At 36.2% G+C, this 18,821-nt stretch overlaps 1 protein-coding gene across 1 annotated transcript in view; it reads right to left on the reverse strand.

Moving 5' to 3' along the window:
- DARS1 (aspartyl-tRNA synthetase 1) overlaps window positions 1-18,821 on the reverse strand; it is a 71,171-nt gene that overhangs the window by 25,525 nt on the left and 26,825 nt on the right. Inside the window, exons 5-7 of the mRNA XM_083349258.1 lie at window positions 11,402-11,504; window positions 9,513-9,593; window positions 7,578-7,637 (exon numbers count right to left, since the gene is read on the reverse strand). Coding sequence (XP_083205384.1) covers window positions 7,578-7,637; window positions 9,513-9,593; window positions 11,402-11,504 — 244 coding nt within the window. The remainder of the gene's footprint in view (window positions 1-7,577; window positions 7,638-9,512; window positions 9,594-11,401; window positions 11,505-18,821) is intronic.

The following is an 18,821-nucleotide window of genomic DNA, read 5'->3' on the forward strand; positions in this document are numbered from 1 at the left end:
TCTTTCCATCTATCATGGCACAATATAGGAAGGAGGAAAAAACGCTTGAATTCTCTGGACATAGCAAGCACATTTAAGCCATGGTTTGTTAAACACTTTAACAGTATATTTATATCAAAATTATATTTAAAGAGCTGGAATCTATTACTCCAAAAAGCAACATTAATATTTCTAACTTGGCTAGACTAGAGAACTATAGGCAAATTCCCATTCTAACACTCCGCTCTCATCTCCAAACTTGTATTGCTCTCTTGTGCAATTAACTAATGCTTAATTGGAAAAGTGTTAAAAGTGTTAAATTAATGGAATGCAGTGTGAAAGAGAGAAAACTTTTATTGGTGGATCTTCCATTTCTTTGCAACATATATAGTAAGATACTGAACTGAAAAGTGTGCTAAAGAACATGTGAAATACATTTCTGAAGCTTAAGTTTCAAAAACAAGCCTTAGATAATTGTGAAATTCCTTGCCTCACTGCCTCTCATAAAACGTGAATATTGCTTTTGGAAAGCTAGAGGCAATATTTTATCTTTCAAGTACATCTCTGGTGTTCACATATGCATAATTCTATGTTGGTATAATACTTTGCTTAAATTTAAGGAAAATGTTGCAGCCTTCTTGTACAATTTGAAAGCTGGCATATTCACAAGGGCCCAATTAGTAAAATGGTAATTTCTTTTGGGCAGCAAATGAAGTGTCTCCATACAGAAAATCAATGTAAAACCTTTAGCTCATGGAAATGCTTCCCCCATCTCCCAGCCTCCAATATACGAGGGCAATTCAACCTCCATTTGGTTATCAATGACACTCGTAGATACAGAAGTTTTATTATGCACGTTAGAAAACTCCAACGTTACATTACTTATCATCATAATTGCCATTCAAATTGAGGCACCTGTCATAATGTTTTACAAGGTTTGAAATTCCTTAGTAGTAGTCGTTCGCCGCCAAATCTGGGCTATGGGGAGGGTTGATCAAAAACATCTGCTTAAAAAGTTCTTGGGTGCGTCTAGCAGTGTGCAGGTGTGCATTATCATGAACCAACACACCAGAAGTCAGAATGCCCCGACACTTGCTATGGATGGTCTGTTTTGTAATGTTTTACAGTTGATTTCTGAAGTGATGGTCGAACCACGCTCTATGAACTTCACTAGCAGTACTCCTTGGGCATCTTCACATTTGGTGGGATTTTCTATGGCACCACTTCCGGTGTACTGTTGGTTCATGATAATGCTCACCCGCACACCACTAGACGCACCCAAGAATTTTTGAAGCAATTCTATTGGGATGTTTTTGATCACACAACCCAGATTTGGCGCCCAGCAACTACTATTAAGAAATTTCAAACCTTGTAAGACATTATGACACGTGCCTCAATTTGAGTGGCGATTATGTCATACAGTAATGTAATGTTGTAGTTTTCTAATGTGCATAATAAAAGTTCTGTATCTGTGAGTGTCTGTCATTGATAACCAAATGGAGGTTTATTTCCAAATTGCCCTCGTATGTATGTGGTCTGGTACTTCTCTTTCTCCTCATCTCCCCATCCCCACCCCCCACCATCATTGTCTTTGCAATGAACTATTTTGTTTGGTGGCCCTTCTCCCAATATCTGAGCCATAGGCACGGTTCGTGTCACCATTTCCAGTGTTATAGATCAGGGCTTTTCAACCAGTGGTACGGGTACCACCTGTGGTACATTGGCACCTGGCAGGTGGTACGCGACCATCCAAAAAAAGTGGTAGCGGGGGAGGGGAATGAGCTGAACTGGTAGCAGCACTGCATAAGCCTGAGCGAGAGATGGCTGGAGCTGCAGGGCTGTCAGGCCTCAGCGGAAGCGCCAGGACCAACTCCAGGCTCCAGCTGGAGCTCAGCGCTGATCTTGGTGCTTCTGCTGAGCCCAGAAGAAGCGCCGGTCAGCTGGAATGTTGCAGCATCTCCAGGGTCTTGTGATTTACATTCAGATGCTTGGAAACTGATTCATATTTATGATGGTCACAGTGTCCCAGGGTCATGTGAAGTGACCAAAACCTGCTGCAACCACCCAGCAGAGGGGGGGAATAAAAACCAAATACCAGCCCCCCCCGCTACCAATCCTCAACAGAAATGCTCACAACAATGGAAACCTCGGACAGAAGGAAGAGTGCCGCCAGGCAGGCAGGTGTCTTGCTCGGCTGTGGCTTGGGGGGCACTTTTTTCAGTGCCATTGTAACTTCGAACAGTCACTAAGCGAACTGTTGTAAGTCGAGGACTACCTTTACTTCATCACTTTTTTCCTTTTTTGGTCATCAAAATTTTGACACCTTGCTAGGTGACTAGTGGTACTCAGATGTTGCCATATCCTAAAAGTGGTACAATGGGTGAAAAGGTTGAAAAGCCCTGCTATAGATCTAGCTGCAAAACTGTAGGCAATTCACAAAGATGCCTATTGTAATTGCTGCTACTCTAAATAGATCTACTGATGCCTTCACTTAAGTACTTGGCTTTTACTGGTACTTTTAGAATGAGAATATCTGTCAATATCCCTGAAACTCTGATGATGATAATGGAGAAGAGACCTGCAGCTATGATTCCTAGTGTGGACACTAGCCTTGGAAAGTGGCTGAGGATATGTTTACATAATATCTTTCTCTAGCCTGGGATTCAGTGGTTCCTACCTCATCAACTTTAGTCTGTTGGAATATGTCTTTTGTTTAATCCATATGCCACCCATATGAAAAATTAATTTAAGCAATCAATATGAAAACAGATGAAGTAATGAAATTGAAGAGTTTTCAGTATGTAGAGAGAGTTTTTCCCAAAAGGAGCCCTTCCCCTCAATGCTGAGTTATTAATTCAAAACATAACTGAAAAACAGAGAAAGGCAATTGTTCTAAAACTGAATTCACATTGCTGAAACCAGCAATCCAAACTTAACTCAGAAACAAATTTTATACCATATATCTATACCACCCTCAGAAAGATAACCATCACTAGGGACTGGGCTATATCAGCCTAAAAGGTTAACATGCTGCAACAAGAAAATATGGCATAACAACATACAAATAACTCTAGTATCACTTTAATTTTTATTCATTTACTCTCATTTTTTCTATATGTAGGAAAGAACCATTTAATCCTGCGTGAAATGGGCATTGGCTATATATTTTCAGCACATAGCATAGTTGCACAGGCTAAAAATATTTAAAAGATAAATTTAATTCTCATGAGGTTGTTTCCATACATACATACATACATACATCCTACCCCATAAGTGTGAACAAAATTATCAGTGGGGATTCTGGAAAAGAAAGAAAAGGCAAAACAGTATCCACTTCAGTTGTGGTGCATGTATACTTAATATGTTAATAGTGCTAAACAACTTCATTAATGCCATCTGATCTAACCCAGATCCAAACCAATGACTTTCAATCTTGAGTTCACAGTCAATGATGGGGTCTACGGCAGACACTGGTATAGTCACCTATACGAAGGAGCAGGCAAGTTAAAAGGTTTGATAGAAAAATAAAATAAAATAAAATAAAAATAATTTGAGACAATTGTGCAAATCCCACATCATCTTAATTTCATAAGATTTGGACATTCTCATTCAAAATCTTATGAGATTATTTTGAATTATTACTTAAACTTGAAATTCTGCAGAACTGTAAAATTCATTCGCGCCATAATGTTTGCAGGCACTGTGTTTCTGACCCTTGGTTTATGTAATACTTTGCAAAAACTTTCCATGATGTTTTAATAACTTACATAACAAAACAACAAAACCCCAAAAGTTCATGTCTGCTGACTTAAGGTTTATGCAATCTGTTCTACATAGACTGGAGAATGTCAACAAAGTTACTGAATTTTCCATGAGTCTCATTTGCCTTATAAATGAGTTGTTCTATGGGTTAAAACAATTTTAGTCAGGTTTTTTTAAGAAATCATTTTTGACCTGGTTAGTTTATTGGTTTAATTAAACCAGTTTAATTAAAATAACAGTTATTAATAAAATTCAATCCAGGTTTTGTAAAACCTGAACTCTGCTAGAAAAATATAGAGGAAATACTTGACATATAACTTGAGGTCTCTGACAGTTCTTCACCATGTCATACATTTGTGACTAGAATAATTTCTATATAACAGTTGAATTATTTTTATTCACCTTTTATTTTAAAACCTGTAAAAGATACGGAAATACATTCCCATTCACAGATTAAATAATACTTGTATCTATTTGCGTAAATAAACATAGAGTCACTTTGCAGAGTGAGGGTTTGGTGGCATATACATTTAATAAATAAATAAAAATGTCAAATATATGAAAAATCTACCCTTTTCCAGACTACAATATAGTTTTAGCTCTATGAAGGTTACATGAGTACGTTTTATAACAAGGCTTTCCTACTGCTGTATTACCTCTCCAGCAAAAACATTTGTGTCTTCCTGTATCTGCATGTATTATGATCTGTATGTATTAAGATACTCTAAATTGGAATTATGAGCTATGGTTTTGTGGTAGAATACATTATAGTCAAACTGCTGAGCAGGAACAAAGATTTCTGGTTTTGATTGATCACATTTGAGTTTTCTCCTGCTTTCAGCATGAAGATGCTATAGCTAAGGGGTCAGAAACTATTCTACAAATTTTACACATCTTAATGCTTTTGTTCTGAAATCTCACAATCGGAGGAATACTAATTTCTAATGCATAATTTCAGGCATTTTTAACAATTATTTTTATTTAAGGAAGTTCTAAGGATATTATATAGGAGAAGAAAGCAATGGCAAATTGTCAATGTCCTTTGAGATAGATTTAATTCTTAGATGAAGAATGCAATGAGTAGGTTATAAATATTAATTTTTAATTGAAAATGTAACCTAATAATTGTGAGATTATAGTTATTCAAATACATCAAAATATCCTATGATTGACATACAACTTACACATAATATTTAATTCAATTAAAAAACAGGTTTGCATATAGCTGAAGAAGTCTGGTAATGAATCATATTTCTCTTTTGTACAATTTACATAATGCAGCTTTCGGACACCTATTCTTCATGCACATATATTTATGAGTGCTTTCAGTTAAAGATACAATTTTCTTTATATATTCAACCTTGAAGTTACTCTACATAAATTTTCTATTTCACTGTCCCCAAGGCTACTGCTAAGCTTGTAAGCCGCCCTGAGTCTTCGGAGAAGGGTGGGATATAAATGGAATTAAAATAAATAATAAATAAATAAAAATGTAGAGCATCAGAAACAGCTACCGTATTTTCCAGCGTATAAGATGACTGGGCGTATAAGACGACCCCCTACTTTTCCTGTTAAATTACTGTATTTTTCGGACCATAAGACACACCTGACCATAAGACGCACCCAGTTTTTAGAGCAGGAAAACAAGAAAAAAAATATTCTGAACCAAATAGTACCGGTATACTAAAACAGGGCTTTTCAACCTTTTCATCCATTGTACCACTTTTAGGACAAGGCAATGTCCGAGTACCACCAGTCGCCCAGCAAGGTGTCAAAAACCTGACCCCCCCAAAAAAGGAAAAAAATGATAAAGTACAGGTAGTCCTCGGCTTACAATGATTCACTTTGTGACCGTTCAAAGTTACGACAGCACTGAAAAAAGTGACTTATGACCATTGCAGCATCCCAGGGTCATGTGATTTACATTCGGATGCTTGGCAATCGATTCATATTTATGATGGTCACATTGTTCCAGGGTCATGTGATCGCTTTTTGCAACCTTCTGACAAACAAAGTTAGTGGGGAAACCAGATTCACTTAACAATCATGTTACTAATTTAATTTCTCTCTCTCCTTCTCTTTTTCTCCCTCTCCCCCTCCCTCTTTCTTTCTCTCTCCTCTCTCTCCTTCTTTCTCTCCCTCTCCCTCTCCCTATTTTTCTCTTTCCCTCTATTTCTCCCTTTCTCCCTCCCTCTATTTCCCTCCCTCTTTTTCTCCTTGTCTCTCTCCCTTTCTCTCCCTCTCTATTTTTCTCTTTCCCTCTATTTCTCCCTCTTTCTCTCCCTCTATTTCCCTCCCTCTTTCTTTCTCGTCTCTCTCTCCCTCTCTCGCTCTCCCTTTCCCTCTGCCTCTATTTCCCTCCCTTTCTTTCTCCTTCTCTCTCCCTCTTTCTCTCCCTATTTTTCTCTTTCCCTTATTTCTCCCTTTCTCTCTCTTCCTCTATTTTCCTCCCTCTTTTTCTCGTCTCTCTCTCCCTTTCTTTCTCTCCCTCTCTTTCCCTCTCCCTCTTTCTGTCTCCCTCTATTTCTCTCCATTTCTTTCTGCTTCTCTCTCTCCCTTTCTCTCCCTCCCTATTTCTTTCTCCTTCTCTCTCTCCCTCTTTTTCTCTCTCTATTTCTCTCTGTCCCTCCCTCTCCCATTGTCCCTTCTTTCCTTCCTTCCTTCCTTCCCTCCCTTTGTCCTTCCCTCTCCACGTTAGAGCAGTACCTGTGGAGGCGGCCCTGCGGCCCGACTTTCTCTTGCAGAAAGCAAGCTGAAACGGAGCAAGGGAGATTGCTAGGAACGCAAATCGGCCGATCTCACGCTCCTGCAATCTCCCTCACTTGGTTTCAGCTTCCCTTGCTACAAGAGAAAGCAGGCTGAAACGAGGGAGATTGCAGCAGCGCGAGATCAGCCGATTCGCATTCCTGGCAATCTCCCTCACTCCGTTTCAGCCTGCTTTCTCTTGTAGCAAGGGAAGCTGAAACCGAGCGAGGGAGAATGCAGGAGTGTGAGATCGGCGTTTCTCAGCACGTGCCGATTCGTGCTCCTGGCAATCTCCCTTGCTTTCCACTTGCGGAGGTTGGGGCTGGCCATACAGATCAGCTTCGGACCATAAGACGCACCCTCGTTTTCCCCCCACACTTTTGGGGGAAAAAAGTGCGTCTTATGGTCCAAAAAATACGGGTATAGGGTTTGGGCTATACTCGTCGTATAAGACTACTGTATTTTCCGGCGTATAAGACGACTGGGCGTATAAGACGACCCCCGACTTTTGAGAAGATTTTAATGGGTTAAAAAGTCATCTTATACGCTGGAAAATGCGGTAAATAAAATTGGATACCTCTATTAAGATAACTAAATGGTATATGGTATCCAGAAAAAGAATTAACAAATTATGCCGAAGTCATTAAAGGTTTGATTATTGAAAAGAATATGCTAATTAATTAAGATTAAGTTAATTACATTAATGGCAGGAATATCATATAGTTTCAACTAAACTGGAAGAGATGATATGATACCATATCTGGTTAGTTTCAACTGGTCAGCTGAGAAGCTAACCATTTTGAAGGCTCTAGAATAGAAATATTTTAGCAAAATTGTTTCAGGAAAGGGAGATTGGGTAAATTTTGTTCAATTTTTTCAGGTGCCACAGAAATTGTAATTAGGCTAATATAACAGATAAGCTAGTAAAACCTTTTAGTATTTTTGTGCAATCCACACTTTTGATTACAGTTAGGCAAAATGTCTTTATAACAATGTGTTATGCATCCTTTGAAACATACTGTACATTTTTATAATACCGTTCTTGCCAGTTTTTGAACAATTTGATCAGTTCCAAGTCATTGGATTCTTACCCTCAAGTCGATAACTCTATTGTCCAATCTTGTATCCTGGTTCACTGTAGCTCTTCCTTCCTGAATGGGTGCAAAGAAACAAATATTGAAAACCACATTTAGGAAAAAGGGAGAAAGCAAAATATTTTATAGCATAAGAAATGCTGACTGTATTGCATGTTCAGGACATAAATATGACAGAGATTTAGTATCCAAAGACACAGAAACAGGTAGACCTCGTTTAGCAACCATAATTGGGACCAGCAACTTGATTATTAAGCGAACAGCGAAATTACAACTGGACTTTTGATCTTAATTCAGCTTTCCTTCACTGTAGAGACCCTCAAAGGTTGTAAATGCAAGGATTGGTGGTCAAGTTACTTTTTCATCACCATCATACCTGTGAATTGTCACTAAACAAGGACTACTGTACCTAGTAAGTGTCTTAACACACTAAGTGTGCTTGACTTTACAGTATCAAGAAATGTAACCATGTGGTCTATATATTGCATATTGTATAAATGTATTTCAGAATGAGGGCTTCTTGTATTTCAGTTTTGATATTTAAATGTTAAAATCAGAAATGCAATGTGGGGAAAAAAATCAAGTAACAGATGTATGTTGGTTCTATCATCCTAATCGCCAGTCTCAAGTGGAGAATACAGAGGCTAAGCTTTGAGCAGGCTATAGAATTAGAACATCCAATTAATAATTTCCAAGAGATTTCAATCAGTCAGACATCAAACTTATAAATTCACTAGATTGTATGGCAATTCTGATGGCGCAAACTATTAAAAACAAATTTTAAATAGAGAAAAATAAGCACCAGGCAGAAATAAAAACCGATGCCATCTCAAATAATAGCATTTCCACCAGGGGCTCACCACTGCACTTAACCCAAGGTCTAGGGAACAATCAGGTTTTAAAGGCCCTTTTAAACAGAGACCAAAATCAAACTCTGACAACAAAAACGAAAGATGGCAAACCTGTTAAAGAGCAAAAATATCTCTCCACTAATTAAGATCCACTATAGACCTACAATTTCCAGAAGGCCTTATCGCTGCTCATACTGGCTGGGACAAATGCAAAACATCATCTGAAGGAGCATATTTTCCCCACTCTCATCTTAAAGCATGTGTTGCAAGCTTGGTACATGCAACATCTTGGATTGTGAGCCAATGTAAACACTGAATGTACAAATTACTAACTGACTACAATCTTATGAGATTTTGCAACATTGCAGGTGAAAAAAAAGACTGCACCATATTTCAGCATTCTCATGAAGTTTTGGCCATTTGAAATGTTTTAAAACCAAATAAACCTCACTGTGTCTAAGATCCCACAATGGCCCTTTTGACACTTGTTTCAGAAAAAAAAATTCTTAGCTTTTAAGAAGTCTAAACTTCTTTTTTCAACCACTGTCCTCTGGACTATATTCAGAACATTTCTTAGGGTTAGTTTTCAATTACTTTAATTTTAAAGAAACTAGTGCTGTCGTTTTTTTAGCCTGTTCCTGAACACACATACAAGAAAATCCAAACATACATTTTCCCTTAAGATTAATCAAGTCCCCTTTGAAGTGAGATTTCTGTTTAGAAAGGCCATTCTGAACATGTCTGTATCTATAAAAATTCCCTTATTAATCTAGGTCCTGCTCAATTTATAAGGTGACAGTAATTGTGAGAACATTTCCATATTACCAGGAGATAAACATGGAGCACACTCTGTGCACAAAATCTTGGCATACTAGACATTGCTTAAGGCCAGGTCACTATGTGTTATCAAGCAGTAAAAATTATTTCCCATATTTACGAACTAGGAAGCAGATAATCCTGGATGGGCCAACATTCAGGATTCAACATAACAGTATTATTTACGGCAGCTAAAATCTCAAGCCTTTGGCTAATCATTTATTATTTTTAATACAATGTTACTTATTAGAAAACACATTTTCACCTCTTCTCCTTCAACCTCTGGCCGAATGGCATCATCCAGCTGCAAGGGCAATCGCGGTTCAGCCAAACTGATTACATATATCTGAAAGAGACACAATAAAAAAAAAATTACACAAATATGAGCTGTCACTGTTGTGACTACTGCCTGTCGATGGCCTTCGGTTAGGCTGAAACAGGAAATAAAGATTTGTCCCATGTTTGGGGCCTAGCAAGGTAATCTAAATAGTTAACAAGCATTTAACACATATCTCCCTTGCTTCTCAGCTAACAAAGTGAGAGTTTGTGGCCTAGAGGTAAAAACAACTGCCTAATGTGCAATCAGCACAGGTTCGAATCTCAGAAGGGTATGGCTGACTGATGAAAACAAATAAGTTTGAAATGCATATCAGTCTCCCTTTAATTCTTTGTTAGCAATCTAAAAATTTTTTTACACAAATATATATATATATAAAATGCTTGCTATGTACAAATAATTAATAAATAATAAATGCACTGCAGGAACTACAGTGTGCTTTAGAGAGACATGGTTCTGTCAGAAATATGAAGCCAAGCCAATTACTAAAAGACTATGGAGGCCTAAAAAAAAAGATGCAACATGCATTTGCAGGTAGTCCTTGACTTATGACGTCGTTTAGTGACTGAAATTCCGACAGATCTACCTGGGGAGTACCTGTGTCCTATATTCGAAGTTTTGACAGTTAGTCCCTTATAAATTGTGCAGCAAATTCAACTGAAATAGAAATCAAAATATAAGGCAATGAAGATTTGTTTTCCCCTGTTCTACATTGGTTTCTAACAAAAACAAATTCAGTCATCTGTCATTGGAACAAAGTCAGTTCTAAGAATATGTCAAGAGAGAGTAAATGTAGATATCTATCAATCATTTATTGAAGCAGGTTCCTAAATATTTACTCAGATTATGAACTTATTTTTTCTTTTATTTTTTTCTTGCCCTTTTCTTCCTATGTTTCCCCCAGGAGATTTCTATATTATTTGTATATAAGTTTATGTTTATACTTTACACTTTTAACAGGACAGGACAGGCAAATTATAATTTTGTTCGAGACATCAGCTGCTTCTCTCTCACTCAGCTGCAACAGTATTTATCTGTTTGTTTTTGCTAAAACTGAAACTGATTTTGTATTTTCAAAACAGTTCAATTCTTTCAGGACCGTTATTTTTTAAGCTATTAAGTTGGGTTAATAATGTCTTTTATTATACAGTTTTTGGATTTTATTTTTAAAAGTGCTATCTTTTTATTAAATAATTATGTTAGAAATATGAAAACTAACCAAATACAGTAATACAGAATTTTATTATGAGCTGGCGGAGTTGGCATGAAACCAACATCACCATCCCGAACACAAGTGTTTTGTGCTTGACTACCCCAATCATGTCAGTGATTCTATGAATATGTAAGTCCCACCTAGGCAGCAAATTTGCAGGTGTGCTCATAATTCACCCCCAATATTGCAAAATTCCTAAAAGGTTCCCTATATATTTGCTTTTCACTTCACTGGGAGCCTGGACTTCTCCCATTATTTCTACTGTTACACTTTCTGAAATTGTTTAAAAGACAGCTGGAATTTAAGTGGCTTGTATTAAGGATGCAAATGTTTATATTACATTATATATCTTCTGAACTAGCCATACCTACAGAAAAACAGAGCCTATATATTTTGTTATTGTTAGAAACCAATTTAGAACAGGTGAAAACAAATCTTCATTGCCTTATATTTTGATTTCTATTTCAGTTGAATTTGTTGCACAAATGATGGTGGTGTTTTTTTTGTTATTTACAAATGTAAACCAAAAGGACAGCAGTTAAGGAGTGGTAACAAGAAACAATGATATCATGGCACATCTTAATTTGCTTATAAAAAATATTACCCTCTGAATGTGTAGTTCAACATCTTGCTGGGTGCAGCTGCCAATTTTATTTGGCACTTTTCTTATTACACCTTCAACGTCAACAATGCTCTCTTTGCTGATGCTGTCAATAAAAACAAAATCAGTAATTGTCTCAAAGATTCATTTCTGTTTGGAACAGTTGTTTAGTTATGAAGACAGCTATAGGTAGCTCCTGACTTACAATCATTTGTTTAACAAAGTTATGACAGCTTCGTAAACAGTGACTTATGATATATCCTCAAAGTTATGATTGTCTCACCACCCCTGTGGTCACATGATTGCAATTCAGACACTTGGCAACCAGCTCACATTTATTATGGTTGCAGGGTCTTGCAGTCACAATTGTGACCTTCCCATAGTCTGACAAGCCAGAAGTCAACTGACGAAGTTAGATTCACTTAATCTCTGCATGATTCACTTAACAACTGCAATAAAAATAAAAGAGGTCCAGTCGTGTGATAACTTGCCTAATGACCAACATTTTAGTCTCAGTTCTGGTCATAACTTGAGGACTATCTGCAGATAATTTTTAAAAGAATCCACAGACATTTTTAGTGTAAAATAAATTGAGGAGGAATATTTCTGTTAAATTACTTCCTACAATAAATTAGTAACGGGATTGAGTTAAAAATAATGTCTGATTCAAACATTGTATCTTATTTCTGGGAAGCGTTAAAACAGAAATATAATCCTCACCGACTGCAATTGGGAGCAGCAACTCCATCACAGACACAGACAAAAATAAATAAATAATGAAACATGTCAACGTGGCCACAACTTGTGACTTCCCTATTGATTTTGGTTATCAGAAGCCAGCTGTAAAGGTCGCAAATTGAGATCATGTGATCAGATTGCTATGACCATCGTAAATGCATGCTGCTTGCCAAATACCTGAATTGTGACATGACTATGGGGTGCTTCCATGGCTGCAAGTTTGAGGACTGATTGTAGGCAGGATTTGGACAATATTGTTTGATCATTCAAATCTCTGGAATCAAGTAAATGTCCAAGGATGTTACTAAGGCATCTCTAAAAATGTGTACAGGTGGTGACTGTTTGAAATTACAATCGCACTGAAAAAAGTGACTTATGACCATTTTTCATACTTATGACCTTTGCAGCACCCCCATGGTGACGTGATCTAAATTCAGATGCTTAGCAACTGACTCACATTTATGACGGTTGCAGTGTCCTGGGGGGTCATGCAATCCCCTTTTGCAAAGTGGCAAGCAAAGTCAATGGGGAAGCCAGATTCATTTAAGAATCATGTTACTAATTTAACAACTGTAGTGATTCACTTAACAACGGTGGCAAGAAAGGTCATAAAATGAGGCAAATTCACTTAAAAATGTCTCAGTAACAAAAATGTTGGGCTCAATCGTGGTCGTAAGTCAAGGACTACCTGTAATCTGCTTACCCGCACATGCCATTTGCGCTTGTAAACTCTAACAGATGGAATAACTGCTTGTTCGTATAGGTCAGGGGTAGGCAACCTGGGCTCTTTTATGACTCATGGACTTCAAGTCCCAGAATTCCTCAGCCAGCACAGCTGGCTGAGGAATTCTGGGACTTGAAGTCCATGAGTCATAAAAGAGCCGAGGTTGCCTACCCCGGGTATAGGTCTTCATTAAGCTAGGATTTTCAAGCTGAAGTGATGTTGAAATGGAACCATAAACAAAATGCCCTACATTCAATTGTCAAATAGTGTTCAGTTTCAATTTTCAAATGCCAACTTCAGTTATACAAATATTAGTCAAGACTTTCAATTTTAACCACAGGACTGCAGTCTGGTGAGATCTGTACAAACATCTTTCAGCAACAACTCTGGATCTCAAGTTCAAACCCACAGTCCCCACTTAGCGGTGAATCACTTTCAATCAGTTTTCTCAAACACATTTTTTTCTCTTTTTTTTTTAAAAAAACCTTCATTTCGCTAGTTAGGAAACAAATGCCTTTAAAGTTGTTTTTAATTAACTAAACATAGCTTATTTTCTAAGTTACAGTTTGTAGGCAATTAATTATGTTATTTATAACTTTGAAATCTAGCATACTAGTGAACAGGTAAGCTTGGTTTCATTTTAAGTATTATTGCTATTCGAAAATGAGCTGTTCAACTACAGAACAAACATTATAAACTGCATTTCCCACATTTTTGTAACCCCACATAAACCTGGTTCTCTTGAAACAGTTTTTAAAAGTTTTGGATTTGTTTCTTGGTAGTGTATTTAATTATTAATTTCATCATCTGCAATCTGAAGTCTTTCATCTTGAAAATATTGCTAGTTAGGAAGTTCCATGTTTTTGATTGTTTTACTTTTATAATAATTTTATTAAACATCACAATTAAAAACAAAGAAATTAATAGAAACTAAAAATAAAAGAATAAAAAGAAAAAAGTGTGGAAAAGAAAAAAGTAAAGAAAGAAAACTAAGAATATAGTAAGGAAAATGTATTACTGTAATTTTTTTTTGCTACCATTAAAGCAAAAAAAAAAAAAGGAGAATTAAACACAGAATGGGTATTTTATCACTTTAGCACATAAAATGCATAGGGACTTGGTAACTATAGTTTTATACTGCGTTTAATACCTGAAAGCATATAACTTCAGACATAGCTAGATAATTTGATGGAGCTTTTAGAAATTCTCTATGATTATAATCCCTTGCCATTTAACATGCTAACTGGGACTGAAAGGATTTGAAATCCAAATGAATTAAAACTTAAAATGAGAATAAGCAATCTTTTTTCTATCAAGGATGTAACCTGCTCATGTTTGCCTGCCTAGGCAGGCATAAGGAAAGTAAGCAGCAGGTAGGGCCAGAACAAAAGTGATTAAGTACCCCTTTCTTCCTCTCCCACCGCTTTTTCTATTTTTTCTTCTCTTGAAAACAGTGTACCCATGAAGGCCAAGATTGCTTTTGACACGTGTGAACAGATCAATTGCAAAGATGATCATACATTTTGAAACTGTCATCATTATGTTAGATAGGCTAGTATGGAATAAATATAAACTCAGTTTTTGGCCCAAAATACCTGCATGGCTTTTAGCACAAGAATCTTGCTATAGACAAGAAATGATAAATAAGCACAAATAGTTAACATACTAAGATATAATAGATTTTTTTTCAAGGGGATTGTAAAATGAAATCAAAAGATTTGATAACAAGGATATTCTTGTCAATGGTTTTCTTATGTACAATTAGCAGCAAAGTTTAAAGTGGATAAAACATTTCATGTTTCTGAACAAAGCTAGACTGAGTTTGAAACAGAATTATGTATTAGCAATGAACGTGTAAAATGTATAAGCTTTTGCTGAAAGAACGTATGATAAAATGGGCTAAAATCTTTGTCTATAATACTGTATACATATAGAGCAAAAGGGATGCGGTGGCTCAGTGGGTTAGGACACTGAGCTTGTCGATCAGAAGGGACCCTCCCCCCTCCCTATGTTTTGTAAAACATTTTGAAACTATCTTTTTTTCCCCACTTATGTCCTGGTCTGCAATTCTGAACTCCAAATAAAACCCAAGTATAAAGTTGGATTTCTTTTTCCTTGATAATCAATTTGATACTGCTAAACAAATTAGTAACAATTTATAAAGTAAAAATTACTTGTGTAGATCCAGAAAACAGAATTACAGAGTCTAACATTTAAGAATTAATTTTATTTGCAAAAACTAGATATTTTTTATATTATTAATGTTCCAATTACTGCTGTTAGAGATTATGGTATAGTTTGTAATCAATATTTGCAATCAATATTTATATAAATTACAGTACTATGAATTTGGAAATTAGGGTACTGATAATATTACTTTTTGTTAAGTTGTTGAATACCTGAAAATATATACTTATTTTCCAGCTAAATAAAATATGGTTCTTCCAAAATGTTAAAATATTTACAGCAGCTGATTTTTTTTAAAACTCCTCAGGGAAATTAGGCTAAATAAACATGTCAACACCTCCTTTGGACCTGAGAACTATTCTTGTTGTATTAAACATCGAGCTACAAACACTAATCTTTATGACAGTTTCTGGAGAACTGGATCATTATCTTACAGTAGAGCTAGTAAACAGAGTGATGGATTGATGTTACCTCTATAAAATGTTCTCCTAAATCTCAACATTTTACCAACAAATCAAATCTGGGCAAGAACGTTGCATGGTTTGTAATACAAATTTCATCTGATCATCTCATCAAATTTCATCTCATTGTGTACACTTTGAGAGCAAGCAACTAAATTTCATTTTTAATGTGTGCCATTGTACCCACAGTAAAAATGACAATGAAGGTTATCTATCTATCTACAAGTAAGTTATGCTCTAGAGGTCTTCCTTTTAAAAAGTTGAACAGCAGATGACAATGGTGTTTTCCCCCTACTTAGTGTCTTAAACTATAGTTTAATAGGCTGAGAATGAGCAGTGGATACGTTTATTCTTCAGCCCATTGTTTCCAGTCCTATGTAGTTTAAATGCAGTTCAATATTACAATTAAAAGGAAGACCTGTACTGCAGTTTAATTCCAGATGCTAGGCAGCATCTTAACAATAGAAACATGATTACAAATGTGATTCAAGATCTTAGTAAACCAACACTAAACTATCATTTTCCATCTTCAGTCAGAGAACTAGATTAGAACACTAAAGCCAGAGACAGAAAAATATGTGAGAACACTGAGTGGGCTAACTAACATTTTCAGGGATCCTTTAAATTAGCAATACTAATGAATGCCCCTTAAAATATTTCACTCTACTCTATTCCAATGTCAAAGCATCTTGCTTTTTGTTTTAGATAAAACTAACTAGTTTTACAATTAATCATTATGTATTTGTAGGCTTGTCCAGATTTACAGTGAGTTAGCTTCTGACTAGAAACATTATTTTAATTAGGAGCATTATCTAATGCTCCTGAGGTATGAAGCAATTAAAATGTCCAACTGAAACAAATTGTACACTAAATTAAGTCTTGTAAAATAAGTATCTTGAAATGCTGCATTCTAGGATAATACAACAATGAAATGAAATGTAAAAAAAAGTGAGTTTTCAGTTGTATACACCAGTGAGAAATCATCTGGCCTATAAAAAGGGGAATTAAAAAGTAATGCAGTCTCCAATAGGGTGAGGTGAGTAAAATAAAGACAGCTGAACAGCACCATCCCATACATGGTTTACATGTGAGATAGTAAGAATGGCAATCTTAATCTGGTCCCATTATATAGCAAAAGAAAAAGAAAAAGCCTAAAGCTGTGAGGCATCTCCTGCAATCAATGTGTTCTTGCATTAAAAAAGCAAGATGAACATTTATACAAAAAAAATGTCTATAGCTTAAACAACTCCACCCCATTTTTCTTTGAGCTTCTGACATAACAGGTCCACTCTTTTTTTTTCTTAACCGCTATTAAGTCTGCAAAATTCTTTCCGTTTAAGAAACGGTTTCTTATAACGAATATGCAGTAGAAATGAACTATCCAGAATTTACATACAGTATGAAAGCCAAAATACCATCAGCTCAGTGCAACTGTGCCAATAGTTTTCCCCACAGTTATGAAAGTTCTCGGTTATGTGCTAATACTAAAAAAGAGGAACTATTATATAGTTGGCCAAGGGAACGTTGTAGAAAAATGGAAACAACGGCGTGACCTCCAAAACTCTTCTTTTCTTCTTTCCATATTATAGGCACATCTCTCTTACAAGCTGTTCAAAGCAGGGTTTTTTTTTTGAAAAAGGATGAAAAGCCACTCATTAACTCAACACAAGGTTGTTTGTTTGTGTGTGCATGTTAATGAATCCTCAAAAAGAAGCAACATTTTTTTAACATTTTTAAAATTTTCTTCTCTCCCAGTTTGTGGAAAGCTAATCAGAAATAAAATTAAGAAGCAGCCATAAATTCTATAAAACATCGCACAATAGAAGTTCTTTGGGGCTCTCCCAATACAGATTTATTTTGGGACTTAAGACTGGGTTGATTCTTTCGATTTCCCCCCCTGCTTACCCAATAGAGCAATAGGGGCCAGTGTATAAAAACAAAAAGAAAAACAAACAAAAAAGATGTTAAGCACCAGACACGCTGCTATGGGGAAGGCAAGTTATTAGTAAGAATTGCTTTTACCCACAGTTGTGGGTCCTGTGCTTTCAATCTTTTATCCTTAATGCTGATCCTCCAGGGTTTGCTTGTTGTTCTTGTTGTTGTTTTAAAATACTGGCATGCATGTGAATTCTGCCCATGCTCTGTGAGATGCTGATATGGAACTTCAATGTCTATTTGATATTGAAATTTTTTTATATTAATCTGGATACAATTGTTCAGCTCTGGAATGTGTGTACATTTTTCATATGTTCTTCTTCTTTCATATGTTTTACTGTTGTAAAATTATTAGTGTAATTAAAAAGCATGCAGGTTGTACATGAATGCCTTTGAGTCACTCCTGACCCTTGGTAACTTCCTGGAGAAGTGCATGAAATGACACCCCCTCCCCCAGCTAGCAACCATCCCTGTGAGTAAAGTCAAACATTAGAACCAAACAATAGGTTACAATACAAAGTTCATCAAATCTGTTGTTTAGACTTCCTAACTAAGCCAGGTATTTACCAAAAAGAGTTCTCAAAATATCCTAGGGGAGATGTGTTCATTGAAAGGAATGTAGAAAAGACTAGCGTGTTTTCTTTGTTTTATAACCTGTGGGCTGCGCAATCCAGATTTACTTAATCTAAAAACACTTCTGTTTTTTCCTCTCTCTTTTTTTTTGGGGGGGGGGATGGAGAAATGTTTTGAAAACAGATTGTCACTTAGGAAAACTTTTCATTGGGTGAGAACAGAATAGGTTTTACTGTTTCCGATTGAAAATTGTTTGAATAGTTTCAAGAATGTTTTTAAAACCATCCCCTAAGACAAATTTTCTGTAGTCTGCCTGGTAGGAAGGCCCTCGGCACACTATTTTTTTTTTGAAGATGTGGAGTGAAAAGCAAGGGAGTTACAGCTAGTTCCTAATTTCTTCTTCTGTTTTCTATGACCAGAACACTTAAAAACAGTTCAGATTTTATACCAGCAGAATACAGAATGCTCAAGTTGAATTTTATTCTATTAACGTTCAAAACAAATGGGATTTATTTTATGCAGCTACATTGGCCCCAACATATATTTTGTTGTCTCAGACAGCTAACTTGAGCAAAACCAGAGTTAGAAGACATGCTCTTGTTTGATGCATTAGTTTATTAAATCTGGCAAAACTACTAACTTACTTTCTTACTGGAGGCTAAAACATATAGGGAACGGTTGCTGGAATTGGGTATGCGTAGTTTAACGAAGAGAAGGGTGAGGGGTGACATGATAGCAGTGTTCCAATATCTCAGGGGCTGCCACAAAGAAGAGGGAGCCAAGCTATTCTCCAAAGCCCCTGAAG

The sequence above is a fragment of the Vipera ursinii genome (genome assembly GCF_947247035.1).
Source record: "Vipera ursinii genome assembly, chromosome: 1".
In the NCBI taxonomy this organism is placed as follows: Eukaryota; Metazoa; Chordata; class Lepidosauria; order Squamata; family Viperidae; genus Vipera; species Vipera ursinii.